The sequence below is a fragment of the Strongylocentrotus purpuratus genome, unplaced genomic scaffold (assembly GCF_000002235.5).
Source record: "Strongylocentrotus purpuratus isolate Spur 01 unplaced genomic scaffold, Spur_5.0 spur5_scaffold_7, whole genome shotgun sequence".
NCBI classification, from domain to species: Eukaryota; Metazoa; Echinodermata; class Echinoidea; order Camarodonta; family Strongylocentrotidae; genus Strongylocentrotus; species Strongylocentrotus purpuratus.
The window spans coordinates 2,762,887-2,778,893 of record NW_022145613.1 but is presented as its reverse complement, the minus strand read 5'-3'; the positions used below and the strand labels follow the sequence as shown (position 1 = coordinate 2,778,893).

The following is a 16,007-nucleotide window of genomic DNA, read 5'->3' as shown; positions in this document are numbered from 1 at the left end:
CCGATAACACCATGTGGTAGCTGAGAAAACTAGAAAAAAAATGCCTTTTTTATTTGATCAAATCACAAATATAATAATAACTTAATGATTTTGTTTCATCATCAAATGCCATGCATCAACTGTGAGTTATGTTAAAATAAGACTTGTCTTTGGAAATAAAAGGGACAAAATAAAAGGACTCTCTTCACATCTCGTTCCTGTGTGTATACCTTGCAAAGCCCAAATCAATGTGAATTTATGTACCAAAGAAAAACACTTCATATTTCATCTGACTTCCAAAATGTATAAATAGACTTGCACACATTATTTACCAGAGACTTTCTATTTAATTTAGCAATCTGGGTTAAAGGAAAGAAATGTTTGGCCTTTTCCACACCCAGTTGGTAAACAAACTCTTCTTTTATGATTCGTCTTCTTGGTAATAATCCGTGAATCCAGATCTCATGAACCATTATCTCTGATTTCCATTCATGATCGACCATGTACGAAGTTAAGTTTTTCATGTGGAATCACTTATGACTGTAACCATCACGCATTGTGCACCTTTAAATAAATAGAGCTTTGATCCCATAACATTATAATACATAACAAATTAATATCATAACAGGGAATATTGCTCTAGTTGACTTCTTATTAGCAAGTTCTTTGTGAACTTTTCACGAGAATGATTATCCAACCAATTAGAATTGTGTAATGAACAGTTTTCAAAACGTTAGACTAACAGGTGTTAACAACAAGATATGTACAAATACTGTCAGCATAATGGGAATTATATTTGAAAATATAAATATCAAGTTATGCACTAAGTTGATTAGAAGAGGAAAGAGGCAGCAGGTAAAAGTGGGTGGCGTTGGGGAAGGGCTAAAACAGAAAATAAAACAAAAGAGAGAGAGAGAGAGAGACAGAGGGAAAGACAGGGGGAGGGAGAGAGAGAGAGAGAGGGAGAGAGAGAGAGAGAGAGAGAGATTGAATATGAGTAATAATTGCCATTTGTGGAACATTTACAATGTGTTTCCCATTCAAAATGCGCATCATGACTGCAATGAGACATCAATTCATTAGGATAACATAAAATGACCTTTCCATCACATAATGATTATTTGATTATTTTATCTGTATGAGGCATGAAAGCATCTATTGTATTTGTTAATTAAGAAAAAAAGTGTTTCATTGGGCGGATTTATAGTGTGTTGTTGAAATGTACGTAGTTATTATAACCCCCATATATGCGTACTATCAAACTAAATTAGTTTTCGATACTTCAAACTCATAATTAGATTTTTGCATCGGTTGAAAGGTCCTTCATTTGTTTGAAGAAAAAAAACATTCGTAAAATATATCATTCCTTAATATGGTTTTACAAGAGTTTTAACATTCTCGGCTGGTCTACTAATATATTTTTTTTGTGTTGTGAGTAACTATATATTACATGCATGTACTTGTGCCAAAAAAAAAATTCCCCTCACTATTCATTTGGCTAACTGAATAATTCTACTGTACTCATACATTAACAGAAAGGGCATGGTATCGGGTAGGGATAACGCCATCAACGGTGTGACATTTTAGGTGACAGATTAACACCAGTCGGGGAAAAGAGTCCTATTAAAAATATCCTAAAATTCGCAACAACTCGTAAAATATGTTTAGTACTTAACAAAAGAGCTCATAAAGTTCTCCACTTTTAGCAAAAGTGTTGTGCATGTCATGTCGGTTTCGCTGGAATTGCCCATGTGTGGACTTACGAGGCTCAAGTTTACCTTCAATTTAGCCATTTGGTTAAGGGGGGGGGGGCTCTATCTTCATTGAGAGTAGGGAGCCTACCTGCGACACAATAAATAAAAAGTTTATTATTCCCACAACTTCTAACAATGTAAATCTAGTATTAAAAACGCAAGCCTTCTGGTAGGAAGGGGCACCTACAAAGGGAAACATTAAAAAAAAAAAACATACACCATGTGTAGACATTGGTATATACCCCTACATCGTCATGATTGTTATTATACTACCAGGGATAACATCAATATTTGTTTCTGTCTTACGTGGTACAAGATACTGCTTAATTAAGCAACATACTTTGCAGTTGGGTTTGATGTTTCGAGCGAGCGGAGCTAGCGAGCAAAATTTTTAAGAATCGTGAGATACCAGTGCAAAAAATTACATCTTAAAAAAGAAGACGAAAAACAAGCCCTAATGAGTACTAAGCACAATCTAATAAAGATAGACTAAAAAGTTCTTTTACAAGTAACATAATTATAACATCTATAAAGGCGAGCTAGCGTAGCGAGCGAGTGCTAGGGAAAATTAAAGAAAAGGGGGCTTTAAATCTTCTTGGATGAGGGATCCATTTTATGGAGAAAGGAAAAGTAGGCACTAATCATTAGGGAAAGAAAAGGACAGTTTACAAAACAGAAAAGGTGCCCTGTGTCAAAGTAAAAAGGGTAATTATCAAAGGTGAAAATAGCACTTCTTGTACCTGAAAAGAGACACTCAACAGAGATGAAAAGGCACTTGTGAGAATGGAAATGGGGCATCTGTTGAAAGAAAAGGGCACCTATCGGACTTTAATAGGGGCTTTAATCAGAGGTGAAAAGTGGCATTTAAGAGAAAGGGAAGGGAGTTTTTATTACGAAGGAAAAGGCATACTTATTAGAATGGAAAAGAGGCACGAGTCATAGTAAAAAAAGGGCAAAAATTATCAAAGACGTACTCATTGGAAATGAAAAGAGAGGAAAGGGACAGTTATTAGAGAAGAAAAGGGGCACTTGTCCTATATAAAAATGTTGTGGGGGTACCTGAAAAAGTGGGGGCAGAGTGCTCCCCCCCCCCCCCTCCCATCGGGACTTTTGCCTCTGGTATAATGGGCAAAAGTGAGAAAAAGAACCGGAAAATCATGTCATTTCAGCAACATTTGTAAATCACTGGTATCGAATTGGAAACAAACCACGTTTGGATTTAATTTAGGGGTCAACTACCCCCTAAAGCCCCCCCCCCCCCCCCCTCCATCAGTACGCCAGTGGTTTTAAGTACATATAACATTCTCTTTCTTTCCAGACGAGTAAGGTGGGAAAGTCTGATATTTTCGTTTCATATGAACAACCTAAAAGCCAAGGAGATATTACGTAAGACCGCGACAAAACACCCAATAACTCTTGGGCGTTGGCTCAAAATGGGGACAATGGGTGATTGTGAAGCGCTCTTCTCGATTCAATTGATGACATAAAAGACATGCACAAAGATCAGTCATTATGAACGCATTCATTGAACAGGAGGGCGCTGTGTATTGTCGCTTCTGTCTCGCTGACCAGGATTCGTGAACCGTAGCGCATAGCCTTAATAGTTATGCTTCCTTGTTTCATATGGAGAGGAGCATAGTGTCATTGCACAAAAGTTAAATTCTAATACATTTTAAATACTCAACAATACACTCTAAGCAATGAGGTGCTAAATCACGGGTGCTGGGTACAAATTTGCACCTCACGTGCCAAATGTAGCCTTTGGCGTGCATGCAGCGTTTGGGAAGCGATGGCGAGCAGAAAAATGAGTGCTGGAAACACGTGCTATTCGAGAAATTGAACCCGAAGTGTGACCCTGCCTGTTTTAGCACTTGAAGAAACACCGGTAGTGCTGTCGCTCCATGCACAGGCGCACCAGCGTTCCAGGTGCTAAGGCAGTGCTTCACACAAAAGAAATGCAAAGTAATTTAAAATTCAAACGAGACAGGTCGCCACTCGCACTATGAACATGACGGACAAAGAAAAAGGACAAAATATACAGTTCCTCAGGTAGATAAAGGCACATCCCTTCACTGCTATTATGTAAAAATGTGTAAAACAGGTGTCACATGCATATTCACCTGTTTTACTCATTTTTACATAATAGCAGTGAAGGGATGTTCCTTTGTCTACCTGAGGAACTGTATATTTTGTCCTCTTTCTTTGTCCGTCATCATGTCGGCTATAGAAGAGCGGGGATATGAGAAGGTATTCATCTTTTTGGAGAATGTAAGGTGGAAGGAGATTGTGTGCTATGTACAAAGAAAGTGGTTTGAATGTGTGTGCATATTCCAGGTGCTAAGGCAGTGCTTCACACAAAAGAAATTCAAGTTATTAAAAATTCAAATGAGAAATAAAAGAGCGGGGATCTGAAAAGTTATTCTTTTCATTGCCTAATAATTCTGCTTGTGCATGATGATACCATTTCCAACATGGCAGCAAGACTACCACTGCATGTAATAGACCAGTTCACGGTTAGCACATTACTGCAATGACCCCGAATATCCACAGATCTTCAAAACATGAAGAGGTCCCACTTTGTACATTGTGAAATAATCATTCCTACAGCGATGAAGGTGCTATAGAACATAGCCTTTGTTTTCCCCTTTGAAAGAATACTTCCACCTGTGTATCATGGATTGCACTGAATGTGCAAGAATGAATAACGATTACATAACTTTCATGAGCACGTGTCCAGTATTTCGTCTACGTGTATTTCACAATTTGTTCTGCAATGACCTTGATCTGCTCATGCTCAGACTGCAACCGTGAACTCGCTTATTGATATAGAAATGTGCAATCTCAATGTAGTAAAAACTTCAGACTAACATAATAATATGTATTTTGTTTTTCTTGGTATGAGGGCTTTACTAAATTACTTGTGCAGACATAATGTAACCAGCATTATTATTTACTGGGCCTTGACAATTATTTGTTCCTTTTCAGGCTTTATTGAACCTTCTGATATATAACACATGTCACAATGTATGCTGTGAGGTAAACCTAATGTGAGAATGCTTTGTAACCAGACACAGACTGCTGGAATCCTGCAGTGTTTTTGTATTAGCTTATGATGTTTGATCAATTATTTTATCCATTATGGTGACTTTCCAGTGATGAGCAGCTGAGTAGAGATTTAATGTTTTATCAGTATGCACTTAACAGTTTTGTGTTTTTACCCTTGGATAGAAATACATGTATTACTTTTTGAAGGGATGTTGTGATTTTACAATGTTTTTTGTCAATAAAGAAGTGAGTCTTTTTAACTCATATATGTGACTAACCATTCGTTACCATGAGTGTGACATGTGGCGTCTTGAGGGGTATGTTTTAGGTGCTTAAAGTAGGCTAAAAATAATGGTAGGGCTGTTTAACAGAAGGTTGGGTTTTCAGCACTACAGGAGTGATTTTGTGCATGCTGTTTATGTGAGTTTTTAAGCACTGTATTGGGTGCAAAAGTGTTAGCACTATAGTAGTGCCGTTTGGGGGCTCTAAAAGCGGTTATTTGATGCACTAGAAGTGTGGTTTTTTGCGAGCTGCATGCGTCTAATAGCACCAGAAGTGTAAAAAGGCTTACACTTAAAGAGAAGGTTGAGTTCTGGGAAGAGGTGAAAAATAATTTGTGAGCGTAATAATTCTTATTATGCAAGTGTGGAAGATCATCAGATAAGACATGTTCCCTGAAAAACATGGCTCTTCAAATGCCTTTATAATCGAAATATTTCAGTAACATCGTAAAACTCGGGGGTAGGATTTTTACACCACGTGTTCGTGTAGTCCCATATACATCTTTCTGTGTACAGTGTTTGTAACTTTACCAAGACTTGGCCAAATTTCTTATCATTTTGATGATTCTAGAACCTTGCAATACACACAAATTCTTATATGCTAGATGATCAACCTTTTTAGTCAATTCCACACCGTTTCTTTCACAATGCAATCGCATGACCAGAACTCAACTTCATCTTTAAAGTGTTTAAAGTAGCACTTGGACTGGTGTTGAATTATAGCACGTGTACAAGTGCTACTTTAGCACAATTTGGGCAGTCCCTATTTGTGCCCTTACAGGTGCTGCCTCCAAATCTTGAGGTGCTAAAATTAGCACTTGATTTTTTTAGAGTGAACGTTTTAAAAAATGCTCAAGGATTCATGGAAACTATTGAAAATAAAGACAAGGACTTTGCTCAATAAAATTAGATAAGACTTTTTGTATGACACGTAGAGATCCTGGAGATAGGACCATAACATTTGAATTACCTTTGAATGTTATGATCATCAAGTGAGCATAGTAATAACGATGAAAACAATAATGATGAAAATACGTTCTGATTAATTTATTCTTCTATACCAAGTAAATACCACGAATTTATTTTTCTATACAAGGAATATTAAAAAAAAGAACCACACGAACGTAATAAAGATAAATAAGGAAAAGTAAGGTTTTCTCATATTTTCATATTTGGCACGGGTCTATATCATTTCTTCACTGAGGACGTGATCCTAAAGACGTTATTGGAAATATAATGAACAATTCAAGTAGAAACATGAAACAAACAATTTTTTTATTCTACAAAGTGCGCTTTGTGACCACGAGGACGTTGTTCTTGTTTACTCCAAGGCAGAATTAAAGCCATACCTAGCCGATTAAATATTAATAAAGCAGGGAGTGAGAAAGGTGTAAAAGTGAAGAAGTAAGGGGAATAGAAAGTTAAATATATAACGAATGAATACGATTTTACCACGTGGAAGAGAGAGAGAGAGAGAGAGAGAGAGAGAGGAGAGAGAGAGAGAGAGAGAGGGGGGGGGGGGGTGTCAAGTGAGGATGAAATAGAATGATTTTTGTATCTGAAATTATTGTACATTTGAACACCACGAATCATTTAGCAAATTTGCCCAACGCATTAATGATTCATCATTATGTTTATTTCACTGGTTTTTATCGAATGGGTTCGTTGAACTCACCGCGCCGCACCGCACCGCACCGCACCGCACCCTTTCGATGAAAGCCCTTATGAATTGTGTGATGTCATAATGAAAGAATTTCTTTTTCTATTTCATTTGTTGGTGGGGTTCGGTGAACAAAATGTGTCTTTTGGCATTGTTCTTGCTTTTATGTCGGTCATGGACTTACTAGTTGACGTCAACTAATTAGAGCGATTGCGTGCCACTCTATTTACTTTTCTTTGTGTTACACCAGGGTATGTGGTTACACCTTCTACAGAGTGAACAAATCGGGGATCCCCGGCGGGGAAGTCACAAATCAAAACGCCGTTACTAAAAATAAGGTCACTGCGGTTTGCGTTCAAGCGATTTTTCATCAACGCTGATTGTAGCTCATTTCGAGCCCACCCACTGCCGTCACCATAGGGTTAGGACACTTTTTTTTTTCCTTTTTTTTTTGGTCTCGAAATTTGAAAATTTGACATTTTGCTCCGTTGGGGGGGGGTGGTGGTAAGGTCAGCTTTTTTTAGGTCAGCCATGGGAATATTTTAAAAAAAAAATCCAAAAGGGAGGGGGGTTTAGGGGGGTTATGGTGGGGTTTACACACAAAAAAATACCAAAAGGGGAACCCCCCCCCCTCCCTGTGTAAGCGCCTGGCCATCACATTCCGCAGTTTGACCTAGAAAGTATAGGTCAACCTTGGCGCGCGCTGTCTGGAATTGTTTACGGTTGACTGTCGACTGCAGTTTTGAGCAAAGATCGCAATAATAAAACAAAGAATGAGAAGGTGATAGAAGGAAGAAACAAAGAATAATATAAGAAAGAGAAAGTCGATAGAATGCTTAAAACAAAGAATTACATAAGAAAAGGTGATAGAAGGAAAAAAACAAAGAAAAACATAAGAATAGAAGGAAGAAACAAAGAATAACATAAGGAAAGACAGAAAGAGAAAATGATAGAAGGAAAACAAGGAATAACATAACGGAACTGGCCTCGATAAAGAGCATGGTATAGTGAACGCAAATTGCATGAAAAGCAGGCGCGCGGTTTTTGCCCAAACCGGAACAGGCCACGATAGAATCATGATTGAGACTACGTTCGTTCAATCGAATTTTAGCGACTGTGATTCTGCAGAATCATGATACAAAACGCATCTTTTTCAGCGTTTCATGTTTGTGTTTTCAAACACGTTTATTTTTACGACCGACGAAAAAATCGCTTGAGCGAATTGCGTTTTAAACTAAACGTCTTTGAAAACCGTGATTCTAGGGTGAAAAAGTGTCGATTAAACGCACCCTATAAATTATGTCGATACCTTATGCCATGTAATATTACTGTGGTGCAATATATCAATTGATTTCTGTTCTTTTCGCTTTTCTTCATTTCAGGAAGTACTGTGCGCATTTCGCCCTTATCTTCATCTACTAATGATGGAATGGTTTGAATTTTTAATTTATTTGAAAGGGTATCAACCAATCAATTGCAATGCAAATTAAAGATAAACTTGAGTTCTGGTTAAAAAAAAAAGAATTCTCGCAGAATCAAATGAAACTTACACTGAATGTTCACGAATACAAATAAATGTCATTTGCCAAACAATTTTGGTAGAAAATTTATACTGGCTGAGTAATGAGCATAGAAAGATAAGGAAATCAAGGTAAGTAGCCCCGACACCATTTGTGTAGTCCCATATACATCTTTATGTGTACAGTGCTTGTTACTCTACCAAGACTGGGCCAAATGTATTATGATTTTTTGATGACTCTTGCAGTACTCACCAGTACTTACATGCTACATGATAAACTTTTTCTGATCCATTCCACACCTTTTTTTCACAATGCAATCGCATGAAAAAAGAATCAGGCTTTTCTTTGCAAAATATAAGTGATTCTTTGTTCTTCTTTCATCTTTAAATCGGCTCACTCTCATGAACTGAACAACATATTATTGTTTTTTATTCAAAATCTAAAGATTTGTCTCTTTCATCTTTTGGGTATCGAATTATTTTCATGTATATTTCATATGTAATTATGTATATCAATGTATATTTGTATGTAGTAATGTATTACATTAATAATGAGGAGAGCCTCCTGCAAAAACTCGGTTTCTTTTGGTTATCCCTAGGCATTAGTTCGTGGCTTTTTTCTGTTATTGTATTGATTATTGTAATTCGTTTTTTGTTGTTGTATTTTTGTAATTGTTATACTCCTTTCTGTTCCTGGAAATGAAATAAAAATTAAAAAATTTAATTAAAGAGAAAAGCAAAGTTTCAATCATTTATACATTTACCGATAAATAAATTTAAATATCAAGTAATTCGCCTGTAAACCTAAGTAAACCTGTGTTTTCTTTTTTCTTTTCTTTTCAGAACGTCCATTGCCAACACATTAAACCACGCTTGCCATTGTCTACCGAGTCTTGGGACTTTTAATATGTGTAGGTGAGGTTACTGAAATGCAGTGGAACAAATTATATTGCAATTAGTGGTGGGTCAAGCACTATTTCGCCTGGACTAAAGTGTCGGTTTTTAAACGTAATGTATTTGCTTTCATCAGAGGGCGTCCTTAAAGCTATTGCTCAGAACCGTCGCTGTATGTGTAAATATAAGTATGTATAAGTTGGTTTACGGCGTATGTTGCTTTGTTAGGCAAGCCACAGCAAAGAATGTGAAAAAGAGTGTGTCCAACCAAGGAATTTTAAGAGCTGGAGACCCAACTGGCAACTTATTATTCCAAGCAGCTGCCGTTTTCTATGGTTGCACAATATAATCTACTGGTGTGCTGCTGTTGTCCGAGGTTCGAAGCCGCCAATATCATTGGAATTGTGTCAAGAAATTCGCTTACAATGTATGATAGCAGCTTAAATTTGTGAAAAATAGTAACATTTTACAGTCCTAAAACCTGCAGTTTGACGCTTTTCTGATGAATACCGGCTCACGAAAATAATAAGCGAATTTGTTCATGTACAGTTCTTTATGATGTTATATGTCAGATTAGTGCCACACATTCCCAGTCGAGTAGTTTTTATTAATATTTCAGGAAATTTTGCTCCATTTCCTTTCGCTTGCCTCCTTGTAAAGGTAAGTACTGTGTACTGCTCGTATTATCAGACGAGTTGTAGCGAAAAGCATTTGTCATTACAAAAGCATATTTTCCTTTGAAAGTGGCCCGTTAGTTTGTAGGCAGGAATCTTTTATCCACGTTTCTGCAAGAAAGATCCAGTTACTTTTATTTATTTATTTATTAAGTTTTATTTCAGTAGGTTAGTTCCATTCAAGCCAAAACATTAATTTAATGACCTGCTTTCCAAGGAAGCCCTACATTATGCAGGTACATAAAATGACATCACATTTGATCAAAAAATCACAAATTTAACACAGAACTACGTTATAGTATAATACTTTTTTTAATGGATACTCTAAACGAATACATTACAAAATTAAATAAATAACAACAACAATAACAAGGGCATACAGCCAATTTATTTATTAAAAACAAATATTAAAAACATTTATCAACATTTTGCATGTTTGGACTTCTAAAGAGTGTGAGATAAAGATCGGCAACAAATTTTTATTAGAGGCAATGAACTACTTAATTGAATATTTAGAGGGAGTTTGTTGAAAAGATATGAACCTTGGTATAAAAAAAAAAAACCTGCGTTTACGATATTCGGTAAATACCTGGGGAACAACTAATTTACTACTTTTTGCATACCAGGTGTATAAATTATTGGCCTTATTAATAACAAACGATCAAGATATTCGGGTGTATGCCTATTAAATATTTTAAAAACCTTAATGCAAAATTGATACTTTATTCTTTCTTGTTTGCCACTTTAACTCAATAAAATGGTCTAACCGTTGTCTTATTAGACAGATTAAATATCATTCTTATAACCTTATTTTGAAATCTTTGTAATCGATCTATTACTATTTTAGAACGCAATATGATACAATAGTCAATGTGTGGCAAAATGAGAGAATAATATAATTTAATCATCTTTTTCGGGATATACACTGTTTATCTTTCACATGTTACTGAGAGCATTTTTTATATAAAACAGCTACCATTTTTGATATTGCACTTAGCGGGAGGCTCCCGCCTTTTTTCATGAAACTACTGAACCCATTTCCCTCGAGAACTTTTCTTTGTACTCATCTATATAGGACATGATCTGTAATTCGCTTCCTTAACTAAATACGTTTAAATCTAATTGGAATCTAATACTCTCAAATTCCAGAAAAAAAAGTAAGTTTAGCCCATCCCTTATTTCGTCGTGACGTAAGTTGGTCTATGTGTGAAAGTACGATGAGCTCTCTGTATCCGCCTACAGACAGACTCTAATCGGAGCCCAGGTCTTCTTTGGATGGAGATATACAGGTTCGTCCCGGACGTAAATTATATCTGATACGCGTTTGTAAAAATCAAATAAGAACACAAACAAAGATACACGATCTCACACGTTACGCCTTAACGATCACTATTTATGCCATTCTTATTGTATCTTGGATTCTGTATCCCTTTCGCAAACATAACTTAGCCTATTGTCCCGTCCCAACGGTGTAGATCTAGACTCGGTAATTTTGTGCGCATGCTCGTCGGTCATGTCAGCGTGAACGCAAACCACTCTCTCGCGACTTGACAGAGTTAACTGGGACTTCTTCACGAACACGCGCTTGCCCAAGCTGGCTTTCATATACCTTTGCCGCCAGAAGAGATCACTTTCTACTCAAATGACGTTTTTTTACTAGCCTGCAATGGCAATCTAAGAAGAAACGTAGGCAGGATAATAACTTTTTTGACGCTAGGAATTATTTCATGATCATATTGGAAGGATATACAACAAACTGGTATCTGGGTTACATCAGACGGACGCAAAGGATCTGTCACCATTCACATGCAACGCTAAGTTAAGAAGTGCTCTCCCGTGAGGCTGCAAGCGTGATCAACATGGGGATATATGGAATATCAAAGCTCTCTATTCTGAGTGGCATTCTCTTCTTAATCTTGCAAAGTAAGTTTAAACTTGATTCGTACAACTTTTCATCAGCAAATTGTTTTGAAGTTTCTTATTCCAATCTATATCCCTTTTTTTTTACAATCACAAGCCAACGTTTTATTGACTTTTCAAGATTGCTGTTACACCGCTAAACAGACTATCGATTTTTCGTCTTTCAGTAACCAGTATTACATGGACAATAAAACCAGCACCCCACCCAATCGTTACTATCAAACATTATGTTTTGCCGGTGCCCCTTGTTCTGAATTAATTTTATTCTTTTTCTGTATCCCTATCTGCTCCTTCTAACCCCGTTTTGGGTTAATACTCTTCGTCTCACTGAAACCCCATACTTCAAATGATTGTTATTCCTAATTATTTCGCCCATCCTCGCCCTCTTTTTAACTTTCATTAGCATCATCATCATCTTCTCCCCCCTTTTTCTGTCTTATGCTCATTATTCTCATTCCAATCGTACTTTTCTTTTATCTTATTTCCTCTTCTTCTTGCTTGTTCCCTTTTTCCTCCCTCGTCACTGCCTTCTCTGGATCTGTATGTAAACGATGTAGGTCCCCTTGGGTATATACTCTCCTCTCCTTCATTCTATCATTCTTTTCCCGATTTCTCTGTATCTGTTCTTGTTTACATTCTTCTCCTTTGTGTTCTCTTGAGCCCTGAAACATGAATGATGAATAACCTATTGTTGCGCAAAATACGTACTTTTAAAAAATAAATAATTTCAGATGGCAATACTTATACATTTTAAATGCCTATTTAAGATGAGGAGTGAGTTTAACGAGTTCACCAGTTATGCAAATACAACGTTAATATCATGTAATTAACATTATTATTAGAAGCCAAGAAGAATTTAAGTGCATAAGGAGTCAGGAATTTATCTAGTTAACTGGTTAATTACCCGATTAAAATTTCTCAACATGGTGAAATATCCGAATTGTTTGAATAAAGTCTGACAAAATGAGTGTAGAAAGCGATTTGATTACTGCTCTGTTGATTAGTCTAATTACTGTTCTGATTACAACTCTGCTCTTCTTACTGTTCTGTTTGGTTTCATTCCCATATAATAATATGGTGAAAGGATACAAGAGAGGTGGGCTGAATAACTTATTGTTGCGCAAAATTCGTACTTTAACAAAATTAATTATTTCAGATGGCAATACTTATACATTTTAAATGCCTATTTAAGATGAGGAGTGAGTTTAACGAGTTCACCAGTAATGTAAATCAAAAGTTAATATAATGTAATTAACATCATTATTGGAAGCCAATAAATTGGAAGTACATAGGGAGTCACGAATGTATTTAGTTAATTACCCGATTAAAATTTCTCAACATGGTGAAATATCCAAATAGTTTGAACTAGTCTGACAAAATGAGTGTAGAAAGAGATTTGATTACTGCTCGGTTGATTGGTCTAATAACTGCTCTGGTTACTTCTCTGCTCTGGTTACTGCTCTGCTCTGGTTACTGCTCTGTTTGGTCGAATATATATTTCATTCCCATATAACTAAGCTGCAAAAATAACATTGAACAAGACATATGACACACCGTCAGCTGATTTGTTCACAAGTCTTACATGGATGACAATTTACATGTAGTCGCGTTATGATGATATATCTGTAAAGCGGAATATTATAAATGCGTCCAAGAAGATAGACCTGGAAGCTCGACTGCTGTCTCAGCATTCTTCCAGTATTTGTGGTAAAGGTAAAGGTAATAACTGATCACCTTCTTACCTTCAGGTAGGCTTAATCAATCCTAATGATGTACATGAGCATCATACAAGGCAAATAGGCAGTGGATTTTTACGTGAGCCCAGATTTAATACTGCTATAAGTGTAGCTAAATTGTTTCTTCTATATATGAATGGAATAAGCTAGATAATTCGACGAGAACGGCTTCCTCTGTCAATTCATTTAAGAGATTGTTTTAACAAAGTTGTAATTAGCTCAGTCGAACATACAGTACGGGCATATTCTGTAATATTAAAACCTGATTTATTTAAAAATAATTTCGACTTTAATCAATATTTGTATTAGCATTGCATTTGAACAGGTAACTGATACATGATTATTTTGCGAACGAGTATTCGTTTCTGCTACGTCTATTATTGCTGTGTTATATCTTTCTCTATGTACGTTATGCTTTTTGATGTACTGTAAATATGTTCATAATCATTCTGGGCCCAATGAAATTAAGACCACTACTTATTGGTGAATGGGCTACCCTGACATAACATTAGAAATAAATAAATAAATGAATAAAAAATGCATTACATAAGTACAAGAAAATGCGCATGATTCCTTTTATACAATTAACCGAACAATTTTGCTAAGACTTGCTTGATTTTGAATGAAAGTGGCCAAAATTATGTGGGTTTTCAAGTTTCAATAATTGGATTTGACACGTCATCACTCCACTCTCATGACTTGCATAACTACCGACTTGTAAATAAAATGAAGGCGTTCCATATCATTGATTATTATTTGGATGAATTTTGGTATTTAACTGGTACGCTTTGCGGATGATTTAATTTAACAATGGATGGCTTTCTTTCGTAAAGTAAGGGTAGATGGTCCCATGAGCATTACCAAAAATAAGGATCACAGAATAGGTTCCAATTCTGAGAATGTATTATTAAAATTATATGCCCGCTTGATAAAGCACATTAAAATTATTTTCCTTTGTTCTCTTTTGGTGGTACATGTACCAGTAGATTGTTACCATAATCCGTAATAAAGTTTTATTAGACCCTTATCTGCATTAAGTGATGTAACATTATCACACTCTGGCGGCTTTTCTATGCGTTTTCGAAGCAGATAAAGAGAAGGAAATGCCTGTTCTTCAAGAAGGAGAATGTACAGCGACCGTTTTAACACTTGGTGCTGCTGGTACATTTCGCAATCTGTATATTCCTAGCCCTAGTCGGTATGGATTATCTTACGTATCTAGCGATACTCAGTAATAAATCTTAAAGAAATTACCTGAAAATCCGCTTATAAAGACTCTAATGAATATCGAAAACAGTACCCTAGTCTCAAGTTAACCGCAGAAAACAGAAAAGATTCATCAATAAAAAAAAATTAAAAAATCAAACTAATTGGAATTGATAGATACTAATTACAGGAAATTCTACCCTGCATTTCACATGCGCTTGCCAACCAAACGAACATCCCAATGGGTAAATACACAGAAACACTTTTAATAACGTACCGGTAACTGTGGCCATATTGATTGAGGGGAAAATGAAACGTTTGAAACGAATGAATAAGTAGAAGAACCGGTAAATAATGACTTAAAAAATTAGCATACTTCGTGCTTGGAATGTCGAATGTACATGCATTTATACATTACTTTCCTGTATATGACTATATATTCATACCATTATGCCTAAGACTAGCGGTCACCTAAATGAACCAAAGACTAATATTAAATTTCAAAGTTAAGATAATTGTTTTAATAAATCTTATACGAGTGAAATCTAGCTAGCAATGTATGCCAATCTAAGTACATCCTAAAATGTGAAGTCATGTAATAATTATTCGAATTTTACCACTCATCCTAGAAACTTTAGTCGTCATCTCGTAAAGTGTTACACGCTGTTACGTGTAAATTAATTTCATCGGAAACAATAATGAATAGAATCTTTTGTATCGACATGATACAAATTCACCCGCCAATTCAGGAACTTTCTGAATTCTTACCCGGAGAAATGAATTTGGGTGTGGTATAATCGTACAAAAGAATGCAGAAGTGCACTCATCTATTGACGTCATTAAATGTATCGCTATCTGCTTCTGGATTGACATGTGAATGCAAGATGTTTGTTCTTATTTTCCCGGTTGGAAACGCACGTCATATATTTGAAACTTTAATATTTCTTATTATCTATTCACTTAATTGCATTTCCAAGAACATAACATCAAGCAGTAACAATTATATACATTGTACAATGTTAGTAGTCGTAGTAGTAGTACTACTACAGTCAAACCTGCTTTAGTGACCACCTGTCTACAAAGACCACCTGTCTATAAGGGCCACTTTCTGTTTTTCCTTGGGCGGTCGCTATAGACAGGTTTGACTGTACTACTAATAATACTACTTCTACTACTAACAATAATGAGAATAATAATGATAAAAAGGCAATTATACATTTGAGATGGATAGAATATTGATTCTCTATGGACAGTAATTTGAGGGATATATACTAGATGCCGTCTTTTTTTTTCTTTCTGTTTTTGGAACAGTCTACATAACAACATTTCGAATCCATTT

The 16,007-nt window shown here is 36.0% G+C and overlaps 1 protein-coding gene across 12 annotated transcripts in view; it reads left to right on the top strand.

Annotated features, from left to right (window-relative positions):
- The first annotated feature begins 11,334 nt into the window (after positions 1–11,334).
- The window catches only part of LOC577184, a 71,209-nt gene continuing 66,536 nt past the window's right edge, over positions 11,335–16,007 (top strand). For 10 of the 12 annotated variants that reach the window (XM_011673272.2, XM_030974389.1, XM_030974391.1 and 7 more), the window contains exon 1: positions 11,336–11,729. In XM_011673272.2, coding sequence (XP_011671574.2) covers positions 11,666–11,729 — 64 coding nt within the window. In that variant the 5' untranslated portion in view covers positions 11,336–11,665. Of the gene's footprint in view, positions 11,730–16,007 lie in introns of all 12 variants that reach the window. The other 2 variants (XM_011673277.2, XM_030974390.1) reach the window with 1 other exon arrangement.